The sequence below is a fragment of the Cervus canadensis genome, chromosome 26, assembly GCF_019320065.1.
Source record: "Cervus canadensis isolate Bull #8, Minnesota chromosome 26, ASM1932006v1, whole genome shotgun sequence".
In the NCBI taxonomy this organism is placed as follows: domain Eukaryota; kingdom Metazoa; phylum Chordata; class Mammalia; order Artiodactyla; family Cervidae; genus Cervus; species Cervus canadensis.
The window spans coordinates 3,999,130-4,017,960 of NC_057411.1; the positions used below are offsets into that span (position 1 = coordinate 3,999,130).

At 45.6% G+C, this 18,831-nt stretch overlaps 1 protein-coding gene across 1 annotated transcript; it reads left to right on the forward strand.

Moving 5' to 3' along the window:
* Positions 1-2,424: 2,424 nt before the first annotated feature.
* On the forward strand, positions 2,425-18,140 carry SRD5A3 (steroid 5 alpha-reductase 3). Its single transcript, XM_043448253.1, has 5 exons — positions 2,425-2,743; positions 10,213-10,355; positions 12,130-12,327; positions 16,135-16,269; positions 17,154-18,140. Exons 1-5 carry the CDS (start codon positions 2,523-2,525, stop codon positions 17,411-17,413), a joined length of 957 nt encoding a protein of 318 aa, XP_043304188.1. The 5' UTR covers positions 2,425-2,522; the 3' UTR covers positions 17,414-18,140.
* The last annotated feature ends 691 nt before the right edge of the window (positions 18,141-18,831 follow it).

The window sequence follows — 18,831 nt, forward strand, 5'->3', positions numbered from 1 at the left end:
TGCAATCTGTAGACTTTTTCTTTCTTTTTCTTATTTATTGAGCTGGCTAAGGCCTTCAGGAAAGCACTGACTCCAAAGGTGATTGAATTTTAGTTTCATATTTTGAAGGTAGAGCCAACAGGATCTGCTGACAGATCATATTTAGCAAGAGAGGAATCAAGTTTGAGTTCAAGAGTTTTGGCCTAATCAACTGGAAAAACGGCATTGTCATTTACCACAGGCCAAGCCAGGGGTCTGTTGATTATATAGTGCAGGTAATTAAATGAGGAAAGATAAAAACTGACATTTATTGGCAATGATGTCTCTAACAGGCTCTAGCCTGTTTTTCCACTTTCGAAATAACTCCGGTAAGGATTTAAGCATTTATAAATGCTCCCAGTCAGGTTTGACTTGCAGCTTCCTGCTCATCACTGCCCTCTACAGGGCCTTGTGTGAATATGAGCTGTGCACTCTGATTAAAATCCAAACCAGAAAATAAGGGATAATTTTTCCCTCCAGCTTCAATTTTTCTTGTTTCCATGAGACACATATACACACACACACCACATCTTGTCTTTGTGATCCTTCACCTGATCGGATAACTATAAGAGAGTCTCCCACTCAGGAAACTTGGTCCCTGAAGTGAACTTCCAGGTAGATTGTCTGGAAAGGTGTCCTAGAAAGGCAAGCAGTATTCCTACGGGGTTAACCTAAGAACGAGGGCTTCCCAGGTGGCTCAGTGGTAAAGAATCCACCTGCTAGGGCCGGAGGAGTAGGAGACCTGGGTTCAACCCCTGGGTCAGGAAGATCATCTGGAGAAGGAAATGGCAATCCACTCCAATATTGGGAAATTCCATGGACAGAGGAGCCTGGCGGGCTCCATGGGATCGCAAAGAGTCTGACAAGACTGAGGCGACTTAGCACATGTGCATGCAACCCAAGAAGAGTGAAGAGACAATGAAAAGGTGACCCCTACAGATGAAACGCTGGGTCTTACAAACAGACCCCACTGTCCCACCTCGAGGGCCAATTTGATCATCCTTTACCGCATATTTCTCAAGTCACTGGCACGGGCTGCAGTGTCCTTGCACAAAGAAGCAAAACTGCAAGAAGCTGGCACATTTAACAATCCAAAGGACTGTTCAAGACACAGTAACCTTCCCTGAAGCTCATTTGACATATGGGGTTTCACACTCAGATGTGGGCTGCCACTCCCCTCTCCTGCCACCCCATCTCAAGAAAGAAGCTCCAAAAAGGCAAGGACATTATCCTGTAAGCCTGTCTATCCTCAGTGTCCAAAATGATGCTTATCACGTAATAGTTGTTGCTTAGTAGCTAAGTCATGTCTGACACTTTGCCATCCCCATGGACTACAGCCCCCCAGGATCCTCTGTCCATTGGACCTCCCAGGCAAGAATACTGGAGTGGGTTGCCATGCCCTTCTCCAGGGGATCTTCCCAACCCAGAGATCAAACCCAGGTCTCCTGCATTGCAGGTGGATTCTTTACCAGCTGAACCAGAAGGGAAGCACAAGATTACTAGAGTGGGCAGTCTATCCCTTCTTCAGCAGATCTTCCCAACCCAGGAATCGAACCAGGGTCTCCTGCATTGCAGGTGGATTCTTAACCAACCAAACTATCAGGGCTATTTTTTGGCACTGACACATTTAAGGCTTTAATAAAATATTTTCTAAAAGACTTAAAAGTTTCATTTGTCCTAACCAAAAACAATGTTGTTTAAAACTGATGAGTCAATAAAAATAGCACTGTCACTACATGGAAATAAATATAAGAAATGACAGATGGAGTAAAAAACTGCCTCTAAGGTGTGGAACTCTAAAAGGGACAGGGCTGCAGTTTTTAAATTTTTACCACTTTCATTTTTGTATTTGCAATTACCTTTACTTTCTACTTTACATGTTTAAATTATACACATTCCTAACATTCTACTACAACTATTAATTTTTGTGTGTAACCTGCCTTCTTCATCTACATTCATATTAATATAGTTGTTCACAATCATAGCTCTTCACTTTACATTTTAGATTTTTTTTTCACTTAACCTACAGTTCCAGTTATCACAAAGCTATCCGTGTTTTTACAGTCTCCATGATTATTTTAATGGCTGCATGATATTCCAATGTGTTACTGTACCGTAATTTAGCTAAATACCTTAACATGTAACATTCTGGATTGTTTCCACTTCCAATGAAAATAATGCTGCAGTGAAGACTTGCAGTTATGTGGCCTTGTTCGTCCCGCTGCTTTGAATCATATTGCTGAATCATATTTCCGGGGTCCCACCGAAGTACCCCTGATTCACATAGTATACCTACTGCTACCAGCCAGCACCAACGTGACCCTAACCCGCGAACCCGCGTGGCGGGGCGGGGCCTCCGTCCCAGGGGGCGTGTCCAGAGTGGGGCCGAGCGCGTCCCCGCCCCGCGCTGCGCCCCGACGCCCCGCCCGACTGAGCCCGGCGCGCCGCACAAGAGTAGACGGTCTTCTGGGGGCCTGGGAGCTGGATCGCCGGGCTTGCAGGCTATGGCTACGTGGGCGGGGACCGAGGTCTCGGCGCTGAACCCTCTGCGCGCCCTTTGGCTCACGCTGGCGGCCACCTTCCTACTGACCCTGCTGCTGCAGCTCGTGCCGGCCGGCCTGCTTCCGGGCTGCGCGTTCTTCCAGGACCTGATCCGCTATGGGAAAACCAAGGAAGGGGCGCCGCCGCGCCCGGCCGCCTGCCGGGCCTTTGATGTTCCCAAGAGGTAACCGCGCCCGGGAGCGAGTCCTGGTTGCCGAGTCACGGAGAGCCGGGGGCGCCCTGCTCGAGCTGCCGGCAGGGGGCAGCAGAGGCGGGCGCGGGGCCGGCGCGGACCGGATCCGGGAGGCCGAGGCCGATTCCCCGAGGCGGCGTCACCCCTGCCCGCCCGCCGGCCACTGCACGCGTCTACCCCGCTGCCCGTGGGGCGGAGTGTCCGGAGACACCGGGAGGCTGAGCCACGCGCACCGCCGGGGCGCAGGAACGTGGCCTCGACCTAGCCTTTCCTTCGGGGGAAATGGCTGCGCTTCCAAATTCAGGCCTGGTCACCAGGCGGTAAAGTCTGCTTTGTCCCCAATTTCTCTTTCCGCCGTCCTGCACTCTAGGGACTCATAACCTAACTTGAGGTCGCCGGGACTGACTAGAAATGAAGGCAGGCCCTCCCTTCTCTCGTGCCCCCTGTTTGTCTCCTTCACCGTCAGCAGTCAGGACGAAGGGTGAGACGCTGGTCACTAACAGACGCCACCTTCATCAGCCGCGCCAAGGCAGGTGCCCCGGGAGAAAGTTGCCCAGGATGGCACGTTTAGGCAGGCGTGGTCCCTAAGCGCCAGATGGCTCAACAGATTTCATAACTAAGTTAAATGAGAGATTAAATCGTTATGCCCTCAATATAATTGTTGAAGAAATTGTAAGGCTTATTATAGTCCGGGGAGTTTTTTTCATGTGTTTTCACTTTAAATTTAGAACATAACTGAGAAGAGTCGGCCAAGCACTTCTTGATGGTAGATATATAGCAGTGGCGTTTTCTTGGAGATACAGGCTAAGTTGGCGTTCAGAAAGGAATATGGAGAAATGTGATAGGGGTTTTGATGTACTAAAATACCCCGATTATCGCTTAAACCTCAAATAGGCTGTTCCCCAGGTCTGCAGATGGGAAAGGGTGTAAGTAAACTTGGCTTCCCACTTCTGACTGTTGGAGAAATACTCGCCAGATGTAACGCTGAGAAGCGAGCACTGGGTCATTTTGAGGAATGAGGCCCTCGGAAGAAGAGCATATGCCTGCTAAGTCACTTCAGTCGTGTACGACTTTTTGCGACCTCTTGGACTGTAGCCCGCCTGGCTCCTCCGTCCATAGGGTTTCTGCAGGCAAGAATACGGAAGTGGGTTGCCATTCCCTTCTCCAGGGGGATCTTCCCGACCCAGGGATCAAACCCATATCTCTGTCTCCAGCCCTGACAGGGGAGTTCTTTACCACTAGCGCCATCTAGGAAGAAGTAGATGCTTCAAACACTGTGATTAAACCTGTTTCTTAGAGGCTGTTTTTAACCTAAAATGTCCTGTCAACCCTATTTTTAATGAGGATTTGAATATAGTAAGTACTTTTCTACTTCACAGCAGGGACATTCCTAGATTGTCATTTTTTTTAATGTTACAAAATGAAGAAAACAATTACTTGTTTTGAGAGTGAATTCTAACAATTTACTTTCTGAATTTTAAAAAAAGATACTAGTGTCATTGATTAAAGGGCATATTTCAAATCATCCCCTGCACTTACCTATTTATTTGGCTCCTATACCCCACCTCTTACTACTCCAGTCTGTGGTCAGATGGCAGCCAAGAAACAGATTTTGTACCTTTTCGTTATTCATTATTGCAAAATGGGTACTCTTTGGGCTGCTTGTAATTTCTACTATATTATGAAATAATTTACACCTTTTTCTTCTTACAGAATTCTAAAATGGACCCTCCTATGGTGTTTTGTTTAACTTTTTTTCCCCTAAATTGAAGCTAAAATTTCTTTTCATACTAGAGCAGGTATAACTATTCCAGGCCAATAATGAAAGTCAAAAAGGTCTAGATGCTATACTGAAGTACTTTTCCTTGTTCAAAATTCAATAGTACTCTTAAAAATGAAAATAAGCCTATGACTTTTACACTTACAAACAGGCAGCTGTGAATCATGTTTCTGTACCTTAAGAGCTCAAGTTAACTTGGGAGGAATTATTTTTTCATAAATGGTAAAGAATTAAACCTTAATTGAGTTCATGGAATGTTTGATTCCATAATCCCTCTCTGGTAGATTGTTGTGTTTTTTTTTTTTTTTAATTAAGGTGATACTGCTTTTCTTGTTTTCTTTTGAGTTCCTGGAGTTTTGATTTCCCAGAAAGTCTGAATAAATACTTGACCTCAAACATGAGTCACAATGCTCTTGACTTTCATAGTGCACATGGAAGGACTTCTATTTCTAATATTTCAAAATATTATAGAAACATTTTAATTAAATTCAGCTCTAGAGACAAAGAGAATCATCCAGTCTTTCCCTACTGGGGTTCAGAGATCCTAACCAGCAATCCAGGGGATCTATAGATAGAACTCAGCGCAAATTGGATTGCAAAAAATTACATCTTTATTTCATTAATCTCTAGCTGTAATTCACCATTTTCTTAGTGATGAATGAAATCAACAAACCACAGGAGAATTAGCAATATCTGCAGTAGAATTAGCAATATCTGCAATTTAATACTATATTAAAAATATTGAAGAGACTAAGAACATTTTCATCACTATATAAAAATACTGTATTATCATCTATGTCTCATTAGTTAATACATTAATTAAGCACATATATAACAAATGTTTCTTAGTGGTTGTGTTACCTATATTTCAGTATAATTGAGTTTCCTTTGTATCCCCATGTATTTTAGGCTTGGGAAGGGGCATGTTGCCTTCATTAGACTGCCAGAGGAGTCCGTGGAAGAAAAATGTCAAGAATCCCTACTCTGAACTGTAAACTCCATATGTTTACCTTTGTCTTGTTTGTTGCTATACCCTGGGCTCAATGCCTGACAAATTATAAAGTCCTCAGTCAATGTTTTGAATGAATCAAAGAAAAAAGATTTTAGGTTTGATTTATTGACTAACTTGACTAGTTTCTCTGAGAGTAACTGTGGATGAAGTACCTTCTCTTTCATCCATTTATTTATTTAACCAATGTTTATAGAGTATGTACTATTGCCAGGAGCTGTTCTAGATCCTTTGGAGCCTTGGTTTCTGTAAAGCAGTAAATATGTAAACAAATATTTTAAAACAAGTGAGATAATTTCATATGGTGCTAAGTGCTTCAGAGGAAATCCAGCTGGTTATTTGATCATGAGCAAGATGTGGGTGGCAGTGACAGCCCTGGAAAGGATGATCAGAAAGGGGTAGGGCCGGAGATGAGTTCATTTCAGGAGGCCAGAACAGACCTTGGGCTTTTTGGACCATGGTGGAGATTAGATGTTATTCTGAGTGTATGGAAAGCAGCTTTAGGATGGGGAAATGGGGCGTGGCATTATGTGATTTATGTTTGAAAGAATGACTCGCCATTGTGTGGGAAAGACTGGATGAGAGGCTGTTAACAGTGGGCCAGGCAAGCAGTGGTAGTATGGATTAGAGCGTTAGCGTAATAGAACCTATTTGTCACACAGGTGGTGATGCCATTAAAGCACATAGCGTAGGGTCGGGCACCGAGGCAGAACTCGGTAACCACTAGTTTCCTTCCTCCGTGTGTGCACATACGTCCAGTTGGTCACGTCCAGCTCTGTGACCACCTGGACTGTATAGCCTGCCAGGCTCCTCTGTCCATGGGATTTCCCAGGCAAGAACATTGGAGTAGATTGCCATTTCCTCCTCCAGAGGATCTTCCCAAACAAGGAATTGAACCCACGTCTCTTGCTTGGCAGGCGGATTCTTTACCACTGAGCCACCGGGAAGCCTCGTTTCCTTCCTTGGTTAACCCTGTAATCCCCTGTCTGGTCCTGGGATCAGTTCTGGCAATCAGTAAATATGTATTAAATCAGATCATATCTCCTGGCTCAGAACTATCCAGTGGCTTCCAACTCACAGAAGAGTCCACTCTTATACAATCTTACACAGTCTTGTTCTCACCCCCTCACTGAGGCCCTATAGTTTGCCCCTCCTGTGGCTCCAGTCCAGTTTTCTGGGTCTGTATCTGCTTGTTCTTTCTCCCACCTCAGGGCCTTTGCGCTGCCTGTTTCCTCTACCTGCAAAGCTGTTCCCCCAAATAGCCAGATGGTATATGCTCTCACTTCGGTATAATTCTGCTCAGATGCTACCTTGTCAGTGAGACCTGCCCTGTCCACCCTGTTTACAAATACAATGCTGCCCTCCCCAGCATTCCTCTTCCCAGCTTTAGTTTTCTCATTAGCAGTTATCACCTACTGACATGCTATAAGTTTTACTTCTGTGTGTTGCTGTGAGTATAAGCTCCATGAGGGCAGGTGTTCACAGCTGAGCTAGAGCGGTCCCTGGCTTATGGTAGACATCAGACTGTTGGTGAAGTCAGCAGTGCTTGCTTGGTGCACAGTCCCGTGTTATCATGAGGATCACCGAATCCTTGCTCCCAGGGGCTCACTTCATTTAAGCATAGTGTGAATGGAAGAAAAACAGGGAGAGAACAGAAGGAAGTGGAGTTTTCCAGTTCGCTTCTGAGCCTAGAGCTGGGTCTTTTCAAAAAGAAATATGGGACTTCCCTTGTGATCCAGTGGCTAAGACTTGATGCTCCCAACGCAGGGGACCCGGGTTCAATCCCTGCTCAGGGACCTAGAGCCTGCATGTGTAACTAAGAGTTTGAGCGCCACAGCGAAGACCCGGCACAACCAAATAAAGAAAGAAATAGAGATACAACCTCAAATAAGGAGTAGAACACATTTCATGTAGCAGGAACCAGGCAAACAAAATGAGAGAATGTGCAAAATGTGGGAATGAGAAAAACAAGTCAGCCTGTGAATCAAAACCCTATGGCACAAGCAGGGCAGAGCAGCCTATATCAGACAGAGTGAGTGACTGGAATGGCGTGATTTGGTATAAGTTGGTACGTGTGATGGTAGAGGTGGAAAAGCAGGTTCAAGCAAGTCTTGATCACATGGCCAGGAGCACAGCCCTGTGACTTTTAACTTCAGGGTCATCAGGGCTGAGTCTGAAGCCAAACACTGCCATTTACTGGGAGGCGCTGGACGAGTAACTGGACCTTCTGAGCCTCAGTTTTCTCATCTGCCGCATGAAGATAACCACATAAACTTGCCAAGATGGTTGGGAAGATGAATACTCTTAACCGGTCTTCCCACAACTAGATGATCCTCTTACCTAAGTACCAGAGGGATTTTTTAAGCAATGACCGAAATGAATGAGCTATACGCACACTCTCTCTCACACACACACACACACACTCTCTCTCACATACTCCCCCCCCCTTTTTTTTGGATTGTGATGAAATATACATGACATAACCTTTTCCACTTTAACCCTGAGTTTGCAATTGGGCATCTTTTAAGTCCATTCACGTTGTTGTGCAGTCATCACCACTGTCCATCTCCAGAACTTTTCCGTTAGCCAGAGAGATTTTGAAAACATAAATTACTCCTTCAAGTCACTGTGTTCAAACGCTTCCCCGTCACGCTTAAAAGCCAGTGCCCTTACAGGACCCCATCGCATCTGCCCCTCCTATGTCATGCTCTAGCACAGTCCATGTGGTGTTTAGTCGCTAAGTCATGTCTGACTCTTGCGACCCCTTGGGCTGTAGCCCACCAAGCTCCTTTGTCCCTGGGGTTTTCTAGGCAAGAATACTGGAGTGGGTTGCTGTATCCTTCTCCAGTGGGCCTTCCTGACCCAGAGATCAAACCCGTATCTCCAGCATTGGCAGGAGAGTTCTTTAATACTGAGCCCCCAGGGAAGCCCACTCCCTGTATAGGTGTCCTTTATTCCTCAGTGCCTTTGTGGTTGCTGTTTCCTCTGCCTAGAAAACTCTTTCCTTAGAAATTCACAAGGGTCACTCATTCTAGCCAAGCATTACTTCTAGAAGGACCAGCATTGTCCACCCATCCAGAATGACCTCTCCTCTGCACCGCCTCTGTCCTGTCACCCAGCATCAGGCAGGATGTCTGCAGATTCACTTGCCGACTCTCTGCTGAAAGGTAAACTTCAGCAAGCCAGGCACCTGGTCAGTTTGCTCCCTGCTGCATCCCCAGCTCCAAGAACATCACCTAGCAGTTTCGAAGTGCTCAGTAACTTTTTTTTTTTTTTAATGAAATAGGTAAAGTGGCTCTGAAGTTGCCCCTCAGAAGCTTGTCCCCTCCTCTTTCCATGGGAGCCTGCAGAGCAAGGCGCTGCTGCCATTCTGAGCTATTGGCTCAGACCAGACCTGTGCTCAGGTCTAGAAGTGTGTCTTAAGGAAGACTGGTAGGCAACCAGAGGCCAGGGTCTTGGGATGGGGCAGAGGAGGCAGAATCAACACTCATGTTTGAACTCAGCTGTTGAGCGTGAAGAAGACCCGAATCAGGATTAACAGGACATCTCAGGACAGGTCTAATGACAGAATTTGTAACAATGGTGGGAGAATTAAGTGGGTTGCTATGGAATAATCAGCTTAGACCAGCATTTGTTAGACTGGGTTGTGAGCATGGTCTAGGGGACTGTGAGTTCTGGGACACACAAGCGTACTCTGGATCACCTGGGAGGGGAGCCTCTCGAGTCCGTGTGGTCTTCTTGACTCCAGGCTGTCTTGCTGCATCGCAGATTAATGAGATGAGAAGGAAGGCTTAATATAGCTGTGATGCCTTGAAGACCAGGGAAGGCCAGGTGACACCTAGGCACCTTGCAGAGTCAGAACGATTTTAGGTTGATTCGAATAGAGAAAACTAGTAGACGAATAGGTAGAGAGACCCTCAGAAAACCCGTGGTAGGCCCTCATACCATAGCAGGTGGTGTCATTGCAGCAAACCAACATTGTCTTTCCTGTAAAATTAACTCTGTTAATTGCAATTTTTGTTGCTTTTGTGGTTTTATTTCATTTGTTACTCTCTTGATGGCAACACACGCACTGTACTTGTATGAGACTGTACCCATCAGGAGTTGATGGCTAGTTTTATGAGTTCTTATTTGTCATGTTATCATAGAAGCAATTTAGGTCAACACAGTTTAGGAAGACACTAAATCAGAAGACCTATTTAAGGTTTCTTGCAGCCCTGTGAGCCTGTGATTGTGCAAATCTTATGTAACTGTTGTATGGCTATTGCAGCAATATTACTTGAGATTTAGAAATCTTCCACAGGTTTGGCTTGTGGTAGCACAGTCTAGGCTCTCCCTGCCAGGCCCTGGGGCCCTCTGTTTTTGAGTTTGAGCCCAATTTTGTTACCTGAAGATAAGACAGATAGTTAACTTTAATCTAAATTTAACAAGGTCATTCGTGTTCTTACTAACCTCAGGAAACCTCTTTTTCCTATGAGTTAACCAGTCCCATCATCTGAAAGGAAATTTCAAAAACCTGAACATCTGTAGGATTCAGGTTCTATTAAAAAAAGCAAAACTATGCTTGCAGCATGAGGGAAAAGAGGATGAGGAAACAAAAAACAGTCTTCTAATATAATGGCTTCAAGTGGGTCTACTTTGATCATTATCTAACCTGTTTTCCCTTTGCAGGTATTTTTCACATTTCTACATCATCTCAGTGCTGTGGAACGGGTTCCTGCTCTGGAGCCTTACTCACTCTCTGGTCACGGGAGCACCTTTTCCAAACTGGCTTCATGGTCTGCTCAGAATTCTTGGGACTGCACAGTTCCGAGGTAACAGCTCCCCTGGCTAATTCCAACCCTTGCATTCTGTTCCTGACTTTCCTGCCTGCGGCGAGCTGTTCTGGGTCCTTCATAGCTTCTCTCGGGCTCCTCCTCAGCAGGTGAAGGGTGGGGGCAGAAAGGCTTCTGTGTGGACCACAGCCAGATGGCCAGGGAGGAGGCCCCAGGTCCCTCACTGAGATCATGGCAGAGCTGAAAGTCGACTCTTCATCCCTGACTTCCCAGCAAGGGCTGTGCTGGACAGCACTGGCCGTTCTCCCTCTGATATTCTTAGTACTGTTGATAAATTTATACAGAAGTCTTTACAGTCAAGGGGAAAAACTTAAAATTCCTCAGGTTTGCCTTGAAACATTTATCATATATGTAGTTCCAACCAAAATTGTGCCTCCAGACTCCAGAAATTTGATAGAAAATTACTTTTTGATCAGGGATTTAAAATGTTATGCTCTGGGGCTTTGGTTATTTGATAAAATTGACTGGAAATAGTTGTTGACCAGGTGATTACAAAATAGCCTTTAAATTTGCCTCACTGTGCCTTGAATAAAGAATACACGGAACTACTTAAAACAGCAAGTAATTGAAGGTGAAAACCATAACTTGGCTTAGTTAATGTCAGGCAGCAGGAGAGGGGAAGAATTAGAAACAAATTGTTCTGGTGGTATCTCTGTCCTTTGTTCCAGCAGCCAAACCACTGGCTCCCTAGGAACAATCCTTTTTCTGTATCAACAGAGGAACTTTTTGCAAAAGATGCCAGTCAGACGGGAAAAGCTATGCAGAGCCTCCTTGGGAGGGGAAGATACCAGAGCGAATCCCACTTTACCACTTAACAGTTTATGCCTTCATTGGTGTACTGGAGGGTTCATGAGGCTCTGGTATTTGGAGGGTGATTGTGAGGAGTTTTATTTGGTTGGTTGTTTTAACCTGCTCCTAAAGAGTTAGAACTAGATTTTTACTATGTTTAAAAGAGAAAAGCAGGCCAAGCCAATATGACAGACATCTCCACAGAATGTACCCTTCAGAGAGCCGGGGAGGGGCAGTGCCTGGAAGGGAACCAAAGCAGCTGCTTGTTGTCCTGTTTCTGGATCTGGTCATATGGGTTTAGTTTGTAAAAATCCATTAGGCTGTGTTCTTACTGTATATTTATGTTGTGTGATAACATTTTTTGAAAAATCTAGATTTTATGTCATTTTGAAAACCAGCATTTTTTCTGACTTCTTTTGGGGCAGAGGGGCAAAAGGCAGATGGAAAGATAGATCTCAAGGCTCACAGTCCCCCAAAAGTATCATTTCTTTGGTTTTTTTTTCCTGTAGTATGGAAAGAAATGCACAATTCCTCCCACTCCATTTTCATGCCCCTTTCTGCTTCCGTACATTCTTGTGTCACATGTCCCCCTGACCTCAGGCATCCCACCAGGGGGCCTGGCTCAGAAGTCATCCGGGAACTCTTCCCGACCATCTTCAAATGGGAGTGCATGTCAGGGACCCAGAAACTGTGGAGCTGGGTTCCGAGAGCACAGACCCTTCCCGGCCACGTAACCCAGACGGCTTTCACATCACAAAGCAGAGACAGGAGACCTGAGTTTGTCTCCACTCTGTCACTAGCCCAATTCCTTGGCTCCACTTGGCTCGCTTCCTCATTGCCACTCCGAGAGGTGGTGGTAGACTGGGTGATGTCTGGCACCCCTTCGTAGCTCTGACCGCAGCGAGGACAGACGTAGCTGGGTCGCTCCTGGAGCGGTGCTGAGCGTGCCCCGTCTGCCTCGCAGGGGGCGAGCTCGCGCTGTCTGCGCTGCTGGTGCTGGCGTTTCTGTGGCTGCACAGCCTGCGAAGGCTCTTCGAGTGCCTCTTCGTCAGCGTCTTCTCCAATGCCGTGATCCACGTCGTGCAGTACTGGTTTGGCCTTGTCTACTATATCCTCGTCGGCCTCACGGTGCTGAGCCAAGTGCCCATGGACGGCGGGAACGGTGAGTGGGCCCTGGGGTCTGTCCGCTGAGTCACGATGTGAGGGCCTGTCCCCACCAAGCATGACGGAAGCTGGAAAGTCAGGGACCTGCCCAGTCCCCTTGGCATGTGAGGAGGCTGGGCTCTAACTGTAGCTTTAAAAACTCAGCGTACCTGGAGGCTGTGATAAAGAGTAAAATAAGTCGGGAAGAGAAAAATAAGCGTCATATGTTAATGCATATATGTGGAATCTAGAAAAATGGTGTAGATCTTATTCACAAAACAAGCAGAGACATGGATGTAGAGAACGCATGTGTGGACACCAAGGGGGATGGAGTGGGGTGAATTGGGAGACTGGGGTTGACGCTGTTGATACTGTGGGTAAAATAGATGACCAATGAGAACCTCCTGTGTGTAGCTCGGGTGCCCCTCCTCAGTGCTCCGCGGTGACCTAACTGGGAAGGAAATCCAAAAAAAGAGGGTATGTGTGTGTCCGTGGCTGCTTCACATGCTGTATGGTAGACACTAACAGCGTTGTAAAGCAGCTCTATTCCAATAACAATTTTAAGCATTAAACAAGTCCGCACGCCCAAGGGCACCGCAGACACACATCACATTAACCGTAACCGCGGAAACCTGAGCGACACCAACATAAGCAGCAGAGTGAATTGGAGTCCTCAGGAGGCTTGCTTTAGGGATGAAGAAAGGGGCCACGGGGTTTCCCTCGGTGGGGCTGAAGTCAGTGAGCTTCTGTGGGCTAGTCTGGAAAGAAAGAGGCGGTGTGGTCAGGAGTAGAACAGGAAGCAGGGGCACTCACTGGAACAGAAGAAAGCTCAGCCAGCCCAGTTGCCTCACTGAAGCCTTGTCATCCTGGGGTGGAGGGGTGAGGGTGGGGAAGGTGGAGTTGTCATGCAGGGTGAAATCGTGGAACACCAGAGGAGGAAGGGGTGGCCCCAGCTCCTGGTGACACGCTGGGGTTTGAGAGGAGGCAGGGAGCCACTCTATTGCCATTCAGTTCTTGCGGTGGTTCCCCTCACAAAAAGGCTTTTCTCAAGTGAGGCAGCCTGAGAGGGGAGGGCAAGAGAGCACTGTGGTCAATCACAGTTGTGTCTCAACACTTCCGGGGCGCTCACTTGCTAGGAAGAGGGAAGCAAAATCACAACCTTTGTGTATGAGAAGGGAATGAAATGTGATTCTGGGGGCTGGCGTGGTGGAGGGGAGGGAGGATTGGATTTCTAACATACGTGACCATCTTTTTTTTTTTTTTTTTTTTACAAAAACAGTGCATGTTTGTCATAAAGAATTCAAGTCATTTTGGGTGATTGAAGTGAGTTTTTAGTGCTGAGGTTAACTTCATCTTGCACGCATAGCCCATCAGCCCACACATGCGAGGATAGATCGTTCACCACTGTTTTCTCTTAGGCCCAAGTCTCTCTGTTTCCTAAAGCTGCCCTATCCCTCCTCATAAATTGAGCCCATGGTCTGGATATTTCCAGTACTCCGTGAGTGAGCTTTCTCCACAGGTTTGATTTCAGTGCTGCATGCCCTTTGATCAGCCTCTCTCTGTTGCTGTAGGACCACCCAAGGCCTCCATGGCTCGAGGAATGATTTTACAGTACGACTTATTGACGATCTTTCTCAATTCCTGAATTATTTATTGGCTCCAGCCACACTTAGCTGGCATCTCTACATCTGATTTCTCTGAACTTAAGTCAGTTTTTCCTCCCTCAGCTTTTGGCTGTGGCATTCTTTTCAGCCCACGTCACTATTTGAGCCCTCATTCCTGTAGAACAGTCCTAGGATTTCACCCAAAGGAACTTCCCAGAGCACTTTGGTAACCTACTAGCTTGTAGTCCGTCAGCATGACGTGTCTCTCCTGGAGTTTCCTCTGCTGGCCTGGACCTCAGCTCTTGCTCTTCCTCCTATATAAACAGTCGAGGAAAGGCTGCTGAGACACCCACAAAATAGCTTGTAGATACTCCTTTCTGAAGCTTTCTGAAACTTGAGTTTCACCTACCTGTCCTTCAAGAGGTCATCTGCAGTCATTTGGGGCAGGCTAGGGAAGACTGGTTTCAGGAATTCATTGGAAGAGAATATACTGGGGCATTTGCCAGCTTCGTGGTCTGATAGACAGGAGCTTGGGAGTCAGATGGGCCTGAGTCTGAGTTCTGGCTTGTTTAATTGATCAGAGCTCCAGAACCTTTATCTGGAATTGGGGACATACACTGATTTCAGAGGGTTGTTACGAAAGTGGAAAGAAAGTCTATCTATAAACTACCCAGATCTTCACGTCTCCTTGTCTTCAGAGCCTAGAGGGTCTCACCCTAGTCACTCTCCATTATATTGTTCTGTGGTTTTTTTTTCTTCAGAGCCCCATCTCTCCCTTATATTATCTTAATTATTGATTTTTTTTAACTTGTTTCATCTCCTGCTACTAGAATGTGAGTTCATGAGGACTGGGATCTGACCTGACTCATCCACTGCTTTATCCCTCGTGAGAGATGCCACACTCAGTAGACCCTCCATAAGGAATGAATAAATAAATAATTATGGGGTCGCACAGGGTCGGACACGACTGAAGCGACTTAGCAGCAGCAACACACAGATTAGACCCTCGGTAAATAGCCTTCTGCCCGCCTCCCCTTTCCTGTATTATAATTCCAACTTACTCTGAAAAATCTTTTTTCCTTCGTAGATAATTTCTCTGCCTTTAGAGTAGGTGACTTGGCAGTGACGTGAACTCCCCAACTTCTAACCCTATGGTGACTTGCTCTTAAAGCCCTCAGATTTAACTGGTTTTCATATTTTGTTTGTTTTTAACTTATAAAAATATAGCCACTTAGTTAAATGGCTAAACCTAGTAAACATTAAGAGACTATCGTTTTTAAAAAGAAATTAACTCAATTAGACTTCGATGGACTGTCATTAGTTATTAGCCGTCACCAGCTGAGTCCTGCTTCTATGTACCCATGTGAAATAGCTTGATCCTTGGTTCCCGTACCTGAGTCAGTTTTTGGGGGCTCCCCCTCGGCTCTAGAGCCCAGGCTCCTCCCCACTGTCAGTAGGCAGCTTTGTTTTCTTCGGTCAAGTCCCTGACTCACCTCACTGCTTCCTGCTGAACATAGGGAAGCCTTACTTTGCTTTTCTGATGCCAGTCCTTGGAATACCTTCATTCTGCCTATCTTCTCAGTAGCTGGAGAAGAAAAAGGAAGATGGAACTTTGAGTGTTTCTACTCTTGAAACAAAATCTCTTGGCTGGGTTCTCTCTAATCAGAACAGGATATTGTTTTGGTCTTTATCTTGCAGTTTACATTTCCCTTTTTGAGAAGCTCCACCCCTCACCTTAACTTCCAGTGATTTTCTTCATTGGCTGGAGCCAGTCAAGTCAGTATTCAAAGTTTCCCCAGAAATGGCTCAGGTGAGATCCTTCAGAAGGTGTTTTTCTGACAGCAGACTGCGAGAAGGAAGACATCAAACCAGGCTTAGCAATAAAAATGCAGAGTGGTCTCACCACACAAGAGTATATCAGAAGAGTGGGAGCCGGCCCTCAGAGCTGATCCCCGTGCCTGAAGGAGGAGCAGGAGAATGTGCCGGTCTGGAGTTCTCCGCCAGGGCGCCCTGAAGCTGCCCCTAGCCGAGGCGCACCCCTCCTTCACCCACAGGGACAGTGTTCTCCCTTCTATGCTTGAGGATGATGTCAGGGTGGTTTTCTAGTCATGAGGAACCAAATAAGTGGATAATTGCGTTCTGCAGACTGTATAATTTTTTTAATGTGCTGAGCCTCTGAAGTTTTGCAGAGTTGGTTAGTAAGGTAATCCTTATTTCTGTAGTCTATGTGATAGGGAAGAATCTCCTGATGCAGGCTCGGTGGTTCCACATCCTCGGAATGATGATGTTCATCTGGTCATCTGCCCATCAGTATAAATGTCATGTCATTCTCAGCAATCTCAGGAAAAACAAAGCAGGTAAGATATCTTTTAGAACCACTCACTGTGGGGTTTTAGCCCTCAGGAGTTAAATGTACTTATTCTTTCTCTCTTTTCTTTCCTGCCCTAGTTAGTTGACTAATCAATCTATCAAATACTCATTTTGAGAAGACTCTCTGGGCCTTGATCTTCCCATCTGTAAAACGAGAGCATTTTACTGACAGCCCTCCCTGGCACCATCTAGCCTTGACATTCTGACTCTGTTCTGTGCCCACGTTTGGGGCCTACACTGCCCGTGTGTGTGTGACCAGCACGTCAGCACTATTACCGTGCCAAGTTAGTATCGTTCCAGCCAAAGCAAAAAAACTTGACTTTTTTAGTTAGCTTGTATTGACTTATCACAAACAGAGTTTTTATTAGGCTTTCTGAAATAATAAAAATGGAACAATGCTATTCAGCATTTATCAGGTACTTGTTTTGTGCCAGCCCTGTTCTGAGTTGCTTTATGCGTAATGTCACAGTACTCGCTTGAGGCAAATACAGTCTTGCCCTGATTTTACAGGTGAGGAAACAGAGGCACAGAGAGGTTAAGCAACTTACCTAAAATTGCACAACTTGTAAGTGGCAGAGCTAGGACTTTAACTCATGCAGTCTGACTCTGGAGTCCGAGCTCTTCATCACTAGCGTGGAGGATTGCTGGAGAAACAGGCTTGCTTTTGTGTTGATTTACAGTTAGCATAACTTCAGCCTGTGACTTTCTGACGTGCAGTAGGTTGACGGGGAGGTGGTGGCAGCACAGTGGTTTGTACCGGTCTGTGACATCCTTTTCCGATTGAGTTTTTATAAATGATTGCGGGAGCAAAGTGGTAAAACTTTCTTCTAGCAACTTCAGACGTTCAGGGTATCTTCTTTTCCCGTTTCAGGAGTGGTCATTCACTGTAACCACCGAATCCCTTTTGGAGACTGGTTTGAATATGTCTCTTCCCCTAACTACTTGGCGGAGCTGATGATCTACATTTCCATGGCTGTCACCTTCGGCTTCTACAACTTAACTTGGTGGCTCGTAGTCATGTATGTCTTCTTCAGCCAGGCCCTGTCTGCCTTCCTCAGCCACAAATTCTACAAAAGCAAATTCATCTCCTACCCAAAGCATAGGAAAGCTTTCCTGCCATTTCTGTTTTAAGTTAACCTCCAGTTATAAAGAATGCAAACCAAGTGACGGGTTCAATTCCTAAGGCCAAGGAAGTCTAGAGACCAAAGTACAGTTTGTGTGGAATGGCTTGAAACTCTGTTCCAGTTCTGTTAACAGAAGTCTTCACTGCGTGAGCAAAGACATACCCCTCTGGAAAATGAGTCTTCAGAGAAGAAATCCTTCCTTCCGGCAGACATGGGAATGCTGTGTGTGCTTTCTGAGATGCTCTGTAAAACCAACCAGCTGCTAAAAAATAAAGAGCAAATGAGACTTCAAGCTACTTCAAAAACAAAACCAGCCAGGAATATATGAACAGCATCTAGCAAATACATACATATACAAAGGAAGAGATAAGCTCATGTGTGGCTTTGTTTTTGCTCCGGACAAACTAACTAGACAGCAGGATAAGCAATACAGTAGGTGCTCAGTAACTGCTTATTGCATTTCAGTCAAACCAGAATAGCCCTTGAAAATAACAACAATGTATAATTTCACACTGATGGATTCAGGGGAAAGTGAGTTTATTGAAGTTATTTTATACTTATTACACAAAGATTACCAGTAATGTAACCATCAGTAGTCATCTCCCCCTCAAATCACAGCTTAACAGAAAGTTTGAAACCTCTTTTATTTAATACTTTTCTGACATCCCTTTCTAGGGAGTACCTTAAAAGTGAAAGTATCAAAAATAAAGTATTTTTGTATTTATGCATAAAAAGCCTTCATGAATGGCACTGACACTCCAGATCGGCTAGCTCTGTAGCCTCATTTGTATGTAGTTATTTAGATTGGATTAATAACTGCCTGAGTTTAACTTAATAGAATGAATTCAAAGATATTTAAAGTTCATACTGACAATAGCTTATTTAAAGAAAATACCCATCATTTGATCAGGTAGATATAAAAGCATAGTGTGAAAGTAGATAATAATACCATAGTCTGAACAGTGCAGTAAAAACTGCACATTTGTGCAACATAAGATTTACTGGCTTGTTGGCCAAGATATTAACTATTTCTTTTATACAGATGTTTTATTATAGTCTACTAAAGTTTTGTGCTCAGATATACCGTGCTATGGGGAGAAGGCAATGGCACCCCACTCCAGCACTCTTGCCTGGAAAATCCCATGGACGGAGGAGTTTGGTAGGCTGCGGTCCATGGGGTCGCTGAGAGTCGGACCCGACTGAGCGACTTCACTTTGACTTTTCACTTTCATGCATTGGAGAAGGAAATGGCAACCCACTCCAGTGTTCTTGCCTGGAGAATCCCAGGGACGGGGGAGCCTGGTGGGCTGCCGTCTATGGGGTCGCACAGAGTCAGCCACGACTGAAGCGACTTAGCAGCAGCAGCAGACCATGCTGTGAGGGAAAGCATCTCATTGTTAACCGGACACAGATGGAATGCATCGT